This window comes from Culex quinquefasciatus, chromosome 2 (assembly GCF_015732765.1).
Source record: "Culex quinquefasciatus strain JHB chromosome 2, VPISU_Cqui_1.0_pri_paternal, whole genome shotgun sequence".
Lineage (NCBI taxonomy): Eukaryota > Metazoa > Arthropoda > Insecta > Diptera > Culicidae > Culex > Culex quinquefasciatus.
The window spans coordinates 85954882-85969882 of NC_051862.1; the positions used below are offsets into that span (position 1 = coordinate 85954882).

Sequence of the window (15001 nt, forward strand, 5' to 3'; positions counted from 1 at the left end):
ACTGTTTTCCTAAGAATTTTGCTTTTTCAACAAACTTTTTTTTTCAAACACATCTCATTCATAGTTATTATCCTTATTGTGAGTTTCATTGCAAGTGAATCATTTATTGTTTTGTTGATAGATTTTCCAACACTTGTATTTCTATAGATTTTATCGTTTCGGTTATGTTTTAACGCTAGATGTATTGTTAGTAGCAGCTTAAACTGTCTTTTGGACAATTCCATGTCTCACTACTCTCCACCGTGCTAATTTTTAATATTTTGTTATAATTATTAGTGTTTTTGACTCTCATCGTAATTGTTCAAAATTGAACATTATACTAATTAACCCGAAGATTACTTTCCAAATTAATATACGGCGTTGTTTTTTATGTCTCAACTGTTTGTTAAACGAATTCAATGAACTGTTTGTTGTAGTGAAAATCAAAATTGAATGCATCAAGTGCAACCCCCCCGAAAAAAAAGTTAAGGCAGCCAAAGCGACTAACGAATAATATCCCTTCTTCACTTTTTCTCTCTTTCTGATTGGTTGTTTCAGGGACAATCGCACCCACTCGCGATATACCTGAGTTAACGGCCGAGGACACGATCCGTATCATCCTCTCTAATTTGAACCTTGTAGTACCAGTCGTAGCCGCTTTACTCGTTATTATCATAGCAATTATTGTTATTTGTGTGCTCCGTAACAAAGGCAACAATAATAAAGGTATATTTATTCTTTTCTTTCTTTCTATTCTCACACAAAAAAAAAACAACTCTCTACCTACCTACTCATACTACTGGTATCGCGGGCAAATCACACACATACGAAACAAAACACACAAATACACATGCGTATGACACACGATTCCGACCCGTGCAAAACCACGACCATAATCAGGTACGATCGCACCCAATTTGGGCTCCATTCAGCCGGGGGTCGTGTACCCGCCCTGGATCCCCCATTGGATCGACCTGAACGTAATGGTACCGCTGATCGCGACCATTATCGTAGTGGCGGTAGGTGTCCTAGTGATTTGCGTTGCAAGAAGCAGAAGAGACGACGATCCACGCTGCGGACCCAAGGATGTTTATTGTAGGTTTTGGTTCCATGGTTTGGTATTTTCTTTCCGCTTCACTGTTTTTCATTTTTTTCCGTACTTTAGTTTGTATAATCTTGACAACATCAAAAATCCTTCGCGATTTATCTCTCTTCAAATCCGGCGCGTGTAAAATATAAAGAACATTCCAAGAGCCCATGCAAAGCGCTTCTCGATACACACACACGATTGGTTTTATTGTTTAATTTACTGCACTATTCTATTGCCACAAGTTTTACCTTTATGTTAGAGATTTAGTTACTTCAAAACACGTGATTACATACACCAAAAAAAAAAAAACAAACAGAAAAAGATCACATCTGCAAAACGCACGTGTGTCCATGAGTGAGCACCTCAAAAGGAAAAAAACAACGCAAAATGTTAAATTCATTTAGGTTTACAAATCCCTCCGTAAAAAAACAACGCAATCGTGTGTTTTTGTCACAACCGCGCCCGTCCCTCCCATGTCTGATTGTGTACATTTTAAAACACTCTATCTAGAACTGCTAAACTCAACGAATCAAACAAAATGTGTATAATATTGGACTGCGATACCTATTGTGTTTCCGTAGATAGCATATCCTTACACCGAAGTCGAACTGTTTGGAAGTAGTTTTAAAATAATATTTGTAAATATGAGAATATTCAAAGTATTACTTTGTTTTTTTTTTTAAGTTCACAGAATTCAATGAGCCTGTACAGAATTGGCCGCATCATCATAACTTTTTTTAGTTTGAGAAAGTCTCTCACTCTCAGCAGAATTACATTCTATTCTTAGCGAAAAGAGAGAGTTTCTCTTTCGCTCTCTGTCATTGTGCTAAGTAGCTGAGAGATATCCTGTTCTGCTAGTACGTTACAGTAAAATTTGTAAATTCGCGCGTGTATTAAACAGTTTCGTCACATACAAGATTAATATGAGACTTGAAATACAAACAAATCTGCTTTTGGTAAAATGTTGATTGAAGTAAATTGTAAACATCAAAAGTTTGATAAGACATTCAAAAGCAATAAAAAACACCAACAGCTCGACTTCGCTGACCCCCAAACAAAAAAAAACCCTCAACCACTAACATTTCCTCTGACTTTCGAAACTGGCAAAAACCTCCAGACGACGTGGTGTACAACCAATCGATGGGACCGGCCGGAGCCGCCACGCTGGACAAACGCCGTCCGGACATTCGCGACGAGCTGGGCTACATTGCGCCACCGAACAGGAAGCTGCCCCCGGTGCCCGGATCCAACTACAACACCTGCGATCGCGTCAAGCGGGGAACCGTGATAAGTAAGTGTGGGGAAAGGTTTGATCAGATTGCTTTTTCGGATTTTTTTGACAGGAGTTTGATGAAAATTTTAAGCTTGAGTAAGTACAACGTGATACGAGAAGTTTTTTGTGTTGTTTTAGATGTTCCTTTTTACATCTATTGTAAAACTATACATTTGGTTGTATCGCAAAAACTTTTTAAATCCTTTCAAAATGTAGTAATCACTCATATAAACAATTCATTTATAATTCAATGTCATCATACAACAGTACACAACTCATGTTATCTAGTTAGTTTTTAAACCAACGGCGTTTTCCACGATATTTTTTGTGTTGGCTTGATCACTGATCTACCGTCAACTGGGGCGAATTGGGACAGTTTTTGCTTTTTGGGTGTTTTTGAAACCGCCTTGAGTCAGGGGTATTAAAAACACCCAAAAAGCAAAAATTGAAAATTTGGTTTATTGGACCTTTTCAAAAAAACTCCAGAAATTTAAAACCTTTAAGTCAGTGTTTCTCAACCGGTGAGGAATTCCCCCCTGGGGGGAATTTGGCCATTCTAGGGGGGGAATGAGGGTTCAATAGAAATTCAATGTCTTGAATCATTCTTTGCAACTTTCAGTTTCTTTGATTAGTAATAACAACATTTGTTTTTTCTTAAAAAAATAGTTATTAAAGTTTCAATTTCTGTGAATTTTGACATTTCTTGAAACAATAAAATGATTTTTTTTTAAATATTTCTGAGGTATTTGTATTTTTTGGACTCAAGCAGTTTTTTTTGTGACAGATTTGCTGGTTTCTGTGAGATTTTTGTACACTTTTTAACAAGAATGTTTTATTGAATAATTGGAAGTTGACAAAAAGTTTTACAAATATTATTTAAGCTTGTTTGAATTCTTTACATTTTTAAGAGTAATCTGTCTTTTGCCGCAGATAATTATTAATTTTGTTTAATATTTGTACATATTCTATAATTGTATTTTTTATTGTAATTTAAACGAAAAGAAGCGCAGAATAGTGGCTTTTCATTTTTTTTAAATTAAAATAAAACGTTTTCAAATACCTTCTATAGTTTTTTTTTGTTATGAAAACTGTAATCTTTTTGCAAACCTAAAAAAATGGATTATGTTTGTGCATTGGTACCAGTAAATTAAAAATAAGGGGGGGGGGGGGGAAGAAGTTCTTGCAAATCAGTCAAGGGGGGAATGGATCGCAAAAGGTTGAGAAACACTGCTTTAAGTGCTCTAAACACTGCTGTCCCTATTCAGACCGAAGTCCCGATTCGCCCCAGATTACGGTATATATCTAAACAAGTCCCAGTATCTCTGACATCTAATGAAGCGGATTTCAACAAGTTTTCAGCATCGTTATAAACCCATACCAACAGTTGCTGTCTTCTATAACTATCATGTCACTGAATATCAACTTTGTTGTCAGCTAATGCGAACTTTTCATTCAGTAAATAGGCTTACACACTTAGATTTTATTTACCGAATTTGGTAGTTGAAAAATCGGTATGGTTTCAATTGGTAAACCATATGTTAAAATGAACAAAATTTTACCGAATTTCTGTTGTACGATGAACAATAATGAACTTCAGTACCGAATTTCGGTATTTTTTTTCTGAATTCGGTAATTTTCAGTTTACCGAACTGTTCAGCAGTTGAAAATTCGGTAAACTTTCGGTAAAAATTTAAGTTTGTAGTAATTTTTCTCGCTCAAAATCTAGATTTTTTGAAAAGGTTCTATACACATATGAAGATAATAGCTTATAGGACCTTTTCAAAGTATTTTTTCACAGGACTCTAATTCCTAAACTTCTTGGAAGGAGAAAAAAAGGAAAGGAAAGAAATTTCTATATTTTATTTGTATTAATTTTCCATTAATTATTACGAGCCAGGATGAGAAACAAGTTTTAAAATGGATCATAACACAACACACTTGGATTTTTTACCGTATTCGGTAAAGTTTACCGAATTTTCAACTGCTGAACTGTTCGGTAAACTGAAAATTACCGAATTCAGTAAAAAAAAATCCGAAATTCGGTACTAAAATTCATTATTCTTCATCGTACAACCGAAATGCGGTAAAATTTTGTTCATTTTGACTGATGTTTTTTTTCGTAAAATTATTTTCAATGACAGATGGTTTACCGATCTAAACTATACCGATTTTTCAACTACCGAATTCGGTAAAAAAAATCCCCCCCCCCCCTCGACTCAAGCCAGAGCCGAGAGACACAAACTTTTAAAAATATTTGCATCAGCCTAAACATTCAAAAACCCAGCACCAAAAATCATCGATTTCACTACGAAAACGAAGTTGACTTTATAGCTGTCGGCCACCATTGCTAGTACCAACCACTAGTGTCTTCCTTTTAACTACAAGGACTTCGCCGCCATGGGCTCCTAAGTGTTTGAGTATGGCACGGGGCGACGGCGCCGGATACCCATATTTACACTTAGAATTTTGAGAGCGCCCGCCGCGGGATTCGAACCAGCAACCTCTGGATTGAGAGTCCAGTGCGCGGTCCGATTGATCCACACGGGCGGGACGATTTCACTACACGACAAAATAAAACAAGTGTCAAGCTTAGAAAAAGCTTCTTCGAATCCGATGCAATCGATCGAATTTGATTTTATGTTAATGCGGACTAAAGTTGGTGAGAAATTAAACATAAAACATAGAGCAATAAAAAACCATGCGTCTCCTATAAATTATATGCGCCGTCTACTTGTATATGGAAGCGCCTGGTTCATAGTAATTTCCTTTGAGCACAACGGAAGCAACCAAATTTTTTTTTTTTAATTTGGATACGATGCCCTAAACAAAAAAAAAGATCCATGATTTTTTATTTAGGGACAGATATTTTTTATTAGAGACAGATTTTTCTTTGTTTTTTTGCATAAATTAAATTGGGACAGTAACTAATTATCGAAATTTGAAAAAATATTTCATCCCGAAGAACACAAAAATCTGTTGTATGCATAAAATATTAATACAAAAAAAAAATCAAAATAATTTTTGGATTTTTTTTTAATAATAAACTTTTATATTTAAAAAAAAAACCTCCAAAAAATGCTAGATATGGACACTCCGAACTTGACCCCATTTTTATGCATTTGTGCTCAACGGAATAGGCTATGAACCAGTAGGGTGTAATATGGTTGTATGGAAAAAAATAAAGTTGTCCAAATTTAGCGAGCACAGCAATTTTTCAGTTCCTTTTGGGGGTCCTAAACAACTCCCCAAAGTTTGGGAACGATTGGTTTAGTCCTCATTTTGCGCAAAGCGATTCAATTTTCCATATAAATTTGTATGGAAAAAAAAAAACATTTTTTTGGATCTTGATATTTATAAAATCCACTTTTCACGCTGTACTAAAACCGGATTCATATTCGGATGCTCTGGAATATGTGCTCTACAACTTTCCCGAAGAGAGTATGTTGGTAACTTGCTCCTATAAACAGAAACAGCTTTTTCAAAACTCGTCTAAAACGTGTTTTTTGATCGAAAATCACGTTTTAGACGAGTTTTGAGGACGCTTTATCTTCTTTCAGCGACAAGCTAGCACCATACTTTCTTGGGGAAAGTTGTAGAGCACATTCCAGAGCATCCGAATATGAATCCGGTTTTAGTACAGCGTGAAACGTGGATTTTATAAATATCAAAATAAAAAAAATGGGTTTTCCCATACAAATTTATTTGGAAAATTGAATCGCTTTGCGCAATGTGAGGACTGAACCAATCGTTTTCAAATTTTGGAGAGTTGTTTAGGACCCCAAAAGGAACTGAAAAATTGCTGTGCTGGAAAATCGATTTTCATATTACACCCTAATGGACCAGTAAATATCAGTAAATATCAAAATCCAAAAAAAAAATGGTTTTCTCCATACAAACTTTGGGGAGTTGTTCAGGACCCCAGAAGGAACTGAAAAAGTGCTGTGCTCACTAAATTTGGATAACTTTATTTTTTTCCAGACATCCATATTACACCCTAATGGACCAGGCGCTTCCATATTCTTGTAGACGGCTCATATAGTTTGGAGGAGACGCATGGTTTTTTATTGTTCAATTTTGTTATGTTAATATTTTTACCAAATTCTGCTAAGTCGGCGTTAACATAAACTCAAATTTTGTCGATTGCATCGGTTTCGGGTAAGCATTGTCTAAGAGGAACCGAGGGACAAATATATTTGTATTTCTTCGCCGTGTACTGGCCAACTAGTTAAGTGTTCGCATTGTGTGCTAGGTAAGCTGTAAATCAATGCTTTGATTCAATTGTCAGATTGATGTCAGAGGTTTTTATTCGAGTGTATGCAAACGAAGGTTCAGACATTAAAATAAGTCCGGGAAGCGTCGTTGAGCCCTTATTCACACCATGTCACCCCTCATCTCATCAAAATTGATTATTATTTGTACCATCAATTAGGCCATAATCCTACCAATAAATCCAACCACTCGACCTGGGATCCTCGTCGACCACTGTACGAGGAGCTGAAAAATGTTGCCCCAACCCTCCCGAGACGATGCAACCATCCGCCGGCGTGTTACGGTAAAGTGTTCCACACAACAAGCTCCCCCACCCAACTAGAGTAGCGATTCTGCACGTAATCCACATTAGCAGTAGCACATCGATTTGGACTAACGTTTGAACTTAACATTTATTTTCTGTTTTTTGAACTGGTTTTGTACTTTGTCGAAATTGTTGCGCGCTTAACACTCTCCCTCGCGAAACTAACCCTCCCAAATACGGTTCACGTATAACCCATCTTAGACAACGGTAAGATTGATACTAACATTTGGAACGAGTGATAACCGCGAGATGTGTTGAGGGTTTTGTTGTTTTGACTGTTTTGTTTTCTTCTTTGAAATCACCTAAAACCCAAAAAGGCATGGAGGACGAGATCTGCCCGTACGCGACCTTCCACCTGCTGGGCTTCCGCGAGGAGATGGACCCCACCAAGGCGATGAACTTCCAGACGTTCCCGCACCAGAACGGCATGGGCGGCCCTGGCCACATGGGCACGATGGGCTCGAGCATGGCGATGCAGGTGCCGAACCACGTGCACTCGCGCTCCGGATCACAGTCAATGGTACAGTATGGGCGCGATCGCCGACATTTTCCCTACGCAAAGCCAAATAAAATCGCCAAATCGCGCCCCCTCGTCGTTGCGCACCTTTTATGAATAATGATTCTTACCTGTTTCTAGCCACGCCAGAACCGGTATGCACGCAAGAACAGCCAGGGAGGACAGAGCAGTATCTACACGCCGGCGCCCGAGTACGACGACCCGGCGAACTGTGCCGAGGAGGATCAATATGTAAGCGAGTGATTGATGACTCATAGCTGGAACTCTTGACTGACGAACTCTATTTTGCAGAGACGATACACCCGCATCGGTTCCCAGGGAGGATCTCTGTACTGCGGACCTGGCCCCGAATACGACGATCCCGCCAACTGTGCGCCCGAAGAGGATCAGTACGGATCGCAGTACGGCGGAAACTACGGCACGCCGTACGATCACTACGGATCGCGGGGATCCGTGGGACGGCGCAGCGTGGGTGAGTTATTCAGAGGGAGTCTATTACTATTGCAGCCGCGTATTGAACGACGTTTTTTCTTCGCAGGATCGCCCGAACCGCCGCCACCTCCACCACGCAACCACGACACCAGCAACTCGTCTTTCAACGACTCAAAGGAGAGTAACGAAATTTCCGAGGCTGAATGCGATCGAGACAACGGTCCGCGGGGCAACTACGGTGGTAAGTTTGAAAGTACTTTCTCCATTCCGGTTCCTCACCCAAATCGTTCACCAGAAAATCAGACTCATCCATTTCGATCATTTCGAAAATTGCCTTCCTAATCAAATGTTTCCTGTTTTCAAAATTCCGTTTTTCTAATTGAATTCCCGATAAACAATGCGAAATCTCCCGTAATATCTTGACAAACTTCCAAAATCAAAACTCAACTGAATCGATTACCCACCAGAACCAGCTGAGGGTGAGTTGTCGAATGTTTGACCTCTAACGGACATGCTGGAACGTTCCGCAACTAGAACTGCGTATAGTAGTCATCCCATAATTTCTCTCTCATGATGATCCTTCCCATTCATCTGTGTTTTTCTCGATAACGATCACAGTTTGATTTGGAATGCAACAACTAGAATAGAGTTATGCATATTCACATTTCGTGCGGTATTTTGATGATCCCTCACAACCATAACATCGATTCTCACTGAAAATTTCCTTGCATTGCATACGATTTTGTTACGTGTTCATGTAATCTTACCTGTGGTCAATAATGTACTATCCCACAATAAGTACAATCATGACTCCACTTGACTATATTTTTCAAAAATATTACTGTTTATTTGTTTATGTTCTAATCATTTATATTTTTTGTGTGTGTGTTCATGTGATTGTCAAATAATAGCATCCTTATCAAAAACAAAGAAAAAGCATGGTTTGTCTTCTAAATGTCTAGATGTTAAGTTTGTCTACCTTCTAATTTATTGTTTAAGTTATGGAAAATTGGCCTCTTAATCATCGAATGCCCATACCATCTCCCCAAGACCTCCCAATTCTCATCATAGTTTATCATTTCATCATACCGCTCATCCCACCGCTCCAAAAACCGACTCTTTCTTTATCATTTTTCTCTTTTCCTTGTAAATCAAAACCAAAAAAAAAAACAAATCCAACCAACTCCAACTCCACAGCACCGACGGCCAAGTCTCCTGATGCGCTCGCAGCAGAAGAAACAGAGAAACTGCTGAAAAGGTAATTCTTTATCCAAACCATCAACTCTTCTTCCTCTCTGCATGCTCACTAGTGTGAACCTCACCAAACAGCACCGCTCTCGGCAAAGTAGTGTAGATTTGCACCCATATTTAACACACTACTAGCACCATTTACTGTGCCATTCGTGCAAAGTTCCACCCAGCAAGCTCACAGGAGAGAGAACAAGAGAACGAGCTTAGTGCGCCTGAACCACCCTCGCTTTTCACTAACACACACACTTGAAACAAATTCACTAACATGTCTCACTAACAGTTGCGAGTGGGGAGGGTAGAGTGTAAGTAACTGTCTGCGTTTGCTTTTTTTAAACTTTTGTGTGATTAAACATGGATTGGTGTTCGGTCCTATTTTGCTATACTTAAGGTTGGAGGAGCGATTTTTTTCTATTTTATTGGTTTCGTTTTTTAATTTTTATGTTTAATGTTATAATGATTTAAATTTTTGATATCGAGCATGAACAATACCGAAATGTCAAAAGAGAACAATCAGTTATTATTCTTTTTATCTCATTTTATCAAAGATGTTCAAACATATCTGATTAACTTTTATATTATTTTCAAAAATACATTTAGCTCTTAATCAAGTGCAGTCCAGACTCTATTATCCGGAGCCTCCACTATCCGAAGTTTCGATTATCCGAATGTTTGTATGGGACTTAGGATAATCGAATCACGTGTTTTTTTATTTTCTTACTTTTAACATCAAATCGAGTTCTGCGACCCCATTTTAGTCAAATTTGAATGGTTAATTGCCTATTAAACTGATAACAATGCATTTTTCAATATTCCATTACCTCTATTTTGGCCGCCATCTTGGATTTAAAAAAAATCTAAATCACTCTGGTAGTTCAGGGGTCATACTTAGTCTCGATAATCAAAAATAAAACAACGAAAAAAATAATAATATTGGTGACTCGAATATCCTAAGTTTCGATTATCCGAAGTGAAATTTTGCCAAGGCCTTCGGATTATCGAGACTGGACTGTAAAAAAAAAAGAAAAAAATCAAGGATGAAATGCTAGTTTATTTATCACCTCAAAAAAGCAATGTACACAAAAAAACAATTCCCGAAATCGTGAATTCGTCGCCGTCGTGCTAACTTGTCGTACGTGCATTTTGGGCCAAATTGAGTTAAGAACGCCATTTTGTACAGCTCACAATGCCTCACCTTTTGACCTTCACAGATCCCCAAAATTCTATTTCAATCCTGAGATATTCAACAAAAACCGAAAAAACTCCGTGCATTTTTGTCACTTTCCATATGAAAGTAGTTTCAATCTTGTCGTGCTATCTTGTCACTTCCTGAAAATTGATGTAAGTGTGACAATTGGCCAAAGGGATTTCAGCAAGGGAATGATGGAAAGAGAGGAATCACAAATCCGTATAAATAATTTCAAGATTGTTCAGGTGTAAACCGAAAACGCGATCAAAAATTAAATTGGAAGAATAAGGCTTTTAACTGCTTATTTAATTGTCGGTGTACAGGCCGCCGCACTGTTTAATCATTTTCTGACGTACATTCAATTTTGCAGTCCAAAACCAGTCACTGAAATGAAAAAATAAAATTCTTTTTCAAATTTTCTTTTCTTGATTTGTGTGCACCAACGTCGAAGACCAAGATTGTTTACTTTTTGCTCTTTGGTCTGACAGTCTTGGTCTGACAGATTTGGTCTGACAGCAGGGCCGTAGCCAGGATTTTTGTTCGGGGGGGGCTTGGGTGCAAAAATTCAAGGAGTATAAAAATCAGCAAATCATTTATACCATCACTTGGTTTGTGGTATAATTATTGAGATGAATTGTAAAATTGTAATGTAATGTATGCAAAAAAGTTTTCGAAGATTTTCATATTAAGTTTTCAATGTTGAAGAAACTCCTTCGTCATTTTTTTTCTCTTTATTTTAAAAGCTAGTTTGTGTTAAAGGAGTAGAGAAAGTGTTTTTTTTTTTACATTTTCTTGAATTGTTTAATTGTAATCCAATTTCGTGAAAAACGTCGCTAAATTTAAAACATACTTAACTTGAATCAAATTTTTGAAAGCAAAAATTTTTTTTAAAAGAAATATTGATTTATCTAACCATAAGTATTATGTTTTCTGTATTTTATACTGAGAGAAATTTTAAACCGTCTGGATTTATATTTTCAGCTGTGTGATAATTGTGATGGTTTATCTAACATTTTTCATTTTTTCTAGCACAACATAAAACTCATAACTGGAATATTTGTTGTTCTTAAAATTTTATAAACAAACATAAACAATGTTTTATTTTAATTGTTCTAAGCTAATGAAGCCATTTCATATTTTGCGAAGCTCCTGGTGCTCTCAAAAATAAATAATTTTAATGAAATACAAAAAAAATATAATCGATGAAATTTCAGCTTCTGAAGTGTCTCCATGGTAATTGGACGACACTATAGGCCTATAATAAATATCTGTTAATAAATAGATTTGAAGAAAAAAATCAGTGCCTGTGTTTAATTTTAATGTGTTAAAAATTTAGATAAATTTTATTAAATTAATTTTCAACGCCAAAATATTCACTGGAAGAGTTGTTAATAATGCATATGTAACCATTTTTAAATGCATATGTAACAGTTAAAATTTTCCTCGATTGCATCAAACATTAAAACGATTCATGTTTAACTTTAATATTCCGACTAAACGCCATATTTAAATTCATTACTCATTGTATTCTGAAAATTGGTCCAGAATTTGAGCAATAATAAAATTTTAAAACATGACAAAAAAATTTAATCAGATCTTCATTCTAAAGATAATTTTTTAATAAAATTTAAATCTATCGTTGCAGTGCTGCTTATCTTCGAAATTTAAAAAATAAATAAATTAAAAATAAAATTTTCTGATCGAATAAACGGTTAAATTTAAACCAAAGAGTATCTAAAAGACATTATTAAAGATATCCAGAGTCAAAATATTTAAAAGTCTATGAATTCATAGAATTCATTCATTTTATCGATAAAAAATAAATCCACAGTAAGCTTTAAAGTGCATATTTCGTTAAAACACAAAAATTAACATTATCCAATTTATTGAAAATAGTGTACAAACTGTTTAACAAGTATTTCAATGAAAATGATATAACAGCAACATCAAGCAAAACTTTTATTGTTCTTATCGTGTAAAGACTCAGAACCATTGGAGATTGATCTATTAGTTCCTGAGACACATCTTCTCGAAATAAAATAAAATGTACGATAAAAATTGTAAATGCGAACACGATTAACAAATTAATTTATTTTGAAATAACTATCAAAACTATATTATTTTTAAAATAAGTTTTGATAACCAATATGATTTTACAAGATAAAGGGAAAAATAATGTAAATTGGCTGTGGTGGTTCTAGAAAAGACTCTCTGAATATTTCTAAGCAAAACAAAAAGAACACACAAATGAAATCCTTTTTTTCTATTTCTGGGATCTAATCATGTTTAATAATTAAGGATTGTAACCATTTATTAAAATCGATGTTTGTTCAAGCAATATCTTGACTCTGGGAACAAAATCCTGCACATTTTATGGTTTAGAAATTGTACATTTACGAAACCTTGCTAAATTAAAAATAAAGAAAACTTTATGTAAGAATTCATAAATCGATTAGTTTTATCCTGTAAATCTAATCTTAGTCTGCACTAGAATTCAAACATACCAATATTCGAAGCATAAAAAATTAAGATTATTAAAACATAATTTATTGAAATGATTGAATATTATTTTTGAATATCTTTATTTAAAAATGATAAAAAATGTTTTTTTTATAATTTAAGGATTATTTTAGTTGTAAATATTTTATATTTTTTATGTTTTTGATTTTTTTTCATTTTTGGAATTTCTGATTTTTTTTAAATTATCATGTGTAATTATTATCTTAAATTTTTGTTTTAAAAGTAAAGAATACTTTATGTAAGAATTCTTAAATCGATTACATTTTTCCTGTAAATCAAATCTTAGTCTGAATTTTGCTGCAAGAACCATATTTTACATTCGAACGAAAATTTTAAAAAATGTCCTGTAGACTCTTAAAACTCCATACAAAAAAATCTCAAGAAACGGTCAAGAAAAGCTTTACGAAAAGACTTCTCTCAAGCGGTACGCAGCTGAAAAGGAACAGAAACAAAAAGCGTCGTTTGATATTTCTTCGGGTGCAATATGTGTTGATGAGATTTTGATTTGTTTATTTGGATGCGACTGAAAATAACGTTTGAAAATAATGTATTCGCTTAAATAATATTGAAGAATTGCCTCATGAAGCTGACTATCAAAACGCTGAATCTTAAAATGCTGAAATAAGGGAAAAGCTATTACAATAATCACCTAATTTTCTGGTAAAAATAAATAAATTTAGGAATACTAGAATTCAAACATAAAAATATTTAAAGCATCCAAAATTAAGATTGAAAAACATAATTTATTGGATTTTGAATAACTTAATTTTAAAATGATATTTTTTTAGTTTAGGATTTCTTAGGTATTAATTATTTTATTAATTTTTCAGTTTTAGAATTTTTAATTTTTTGAATTTCAGATTTTTGATATTATTCTGTTGAATTGTTATCTTAAATTTTTATGTTTTTATTATTTTTATTTTTGATTTCTGGCATTTCTTTGTCTTATACCAAAAAATCTGAAATCAAAAGTTATGAAAATTTGGAAATTTGAAAGTGTTAAATGTTTAAATCTTTATTTAGCCGTTGCGAATATTATTCTGAAGTTTATGTCACTAAACTCTGACCAAAGTCGAGAGGGTTAACAATCAAAACTACAAGCTATGGTTTTATTATTTTAAAAGTGTTTCAAAACACACTTTAAATCAGTACAGTTGTTTTGCATCATTAGTTTTCAAAATATCTAGCTGATGACGAAATGCTTTTTTCGTGAAAAAAAACTTTCCGCGGTTCCGCAACATGTTACAAAAATTCTAAATATTTTTAAACGAGCCCAAACATGTCGTATATGATTATCAAAGCAGGAAAAACATTTCAAATTTGTTTTCCGAACCGACCTGGTCGCTGGTCCTAAAAAGACTTAATCGAAATAAGTTATTTCCATTAAAATTGTGAAGCTATTTTTTAATATTGTTTTTGCTCTCTGTTTTTTGGTCCATTTTGAAAAGGTGGCAACATAAACTTTGGAAAATATTTACAATTGATATTCAGAAATAAGAAATTATAAAAAAAATAATAAAGAAATTTTTTAATTTTCAAAATGCAAATTCTAATCTGTAAAATCCAAAAAATAGAAATTAAATAGTTTGAAAATGCATTATTGATCAGAAATTATACAATTTGAAAATGATGTTTAATTAATTTAATTTCAGAGTTTTTGAATCCAAGCTTAAATTTTTTTAACGTTTTGAATATTTTTATCATTTTATTTCTTCCTTTAAAAATCGCAAGCTCATGCACAAAGTGAAAATTAGTTGATAATAAGAATTCACTTAGTTGATCTTCCGATTTTTGATATATTAAATAAAAATTGGAGATTGGCCACGGTGGAAACTAAAAAATGTGACCAAAAGAAAGCATTTTTGACGAGTGGTTTCGGAAAAAAGGTTTACGAAAAAGTAATAAAAAAATACACACAGATATTTCTCAAGCATTTTTCTCTAAGGTCTCAGATATGTAACTATCCATATTCTTAAAACCACAACGATAAAATTAGAATTGTATTTCTGATAATAGTCGAAATTCACTCAAATGTTTTTCATATTAAATGCTTTCGTTTTTGAAAACAAAATCTAAATATTTTTGAGAAATTATGATAAATTTTGAAAAATGTAGAAAAAAACATTTGTTAACAGTTTAAAGGTTTTAATGCAAATAAAGGAGGGCTATTAATTTTACAG

The 15001-nt window shown here is 34.3% G+C and overlaps 1 protein-coding gene across 50 annotated transcripts in view; it reads left to right on the plus strand.

The window, feature by feature from the left end:
- LOC6037737 (Down syndrome cell adhesion molecule-like protein Dscam2) overlaps positions 1-15001 on the plus strand; it is a 106696-nt gene that overhangs the window by 87477 nt on the left and 4218 nt on the right. For 38 of the 50 annotated variants that reach the window (XM_038253878.1, XM_038253865.1, XM_038253866.1 and 35 more), the window contains exons 16-24: positions 880-1074; positions 2187-2360; positions 6772-6894; positions 7233-7435; positions 7553-7663; positions 7724-7904; positions 7971-8105; positions 8332-8343; positions 9062-9122. In XM_038253878.1, coding sequence (XP_038109806.1) covers positions 880-1074; positions 2187-2360; positions 6772-6894; positions 7233-7435; positions 7553-7663; positions 7724-7904; positions 7971-8105; positions 8332-8343; positions 9062-9122 — 1195 coding nt within the window. Of the gene's footprint in view, positions 1-537; positions 706-879; positions 1075-2186; positions 2361-6771; positions 6895-7232; positions 7436-7552; positions 7664-7723; positions 7905-7970; positions 8106-8331; positions 8344-9061; positions 9123-15001 lie in introns of all 50 variants that reach the window. The other 12 variants (XM_038253903.1, XM_038253889.1, XM_038253898.1 and 9 more) reach the window with 5 other exon arrangements.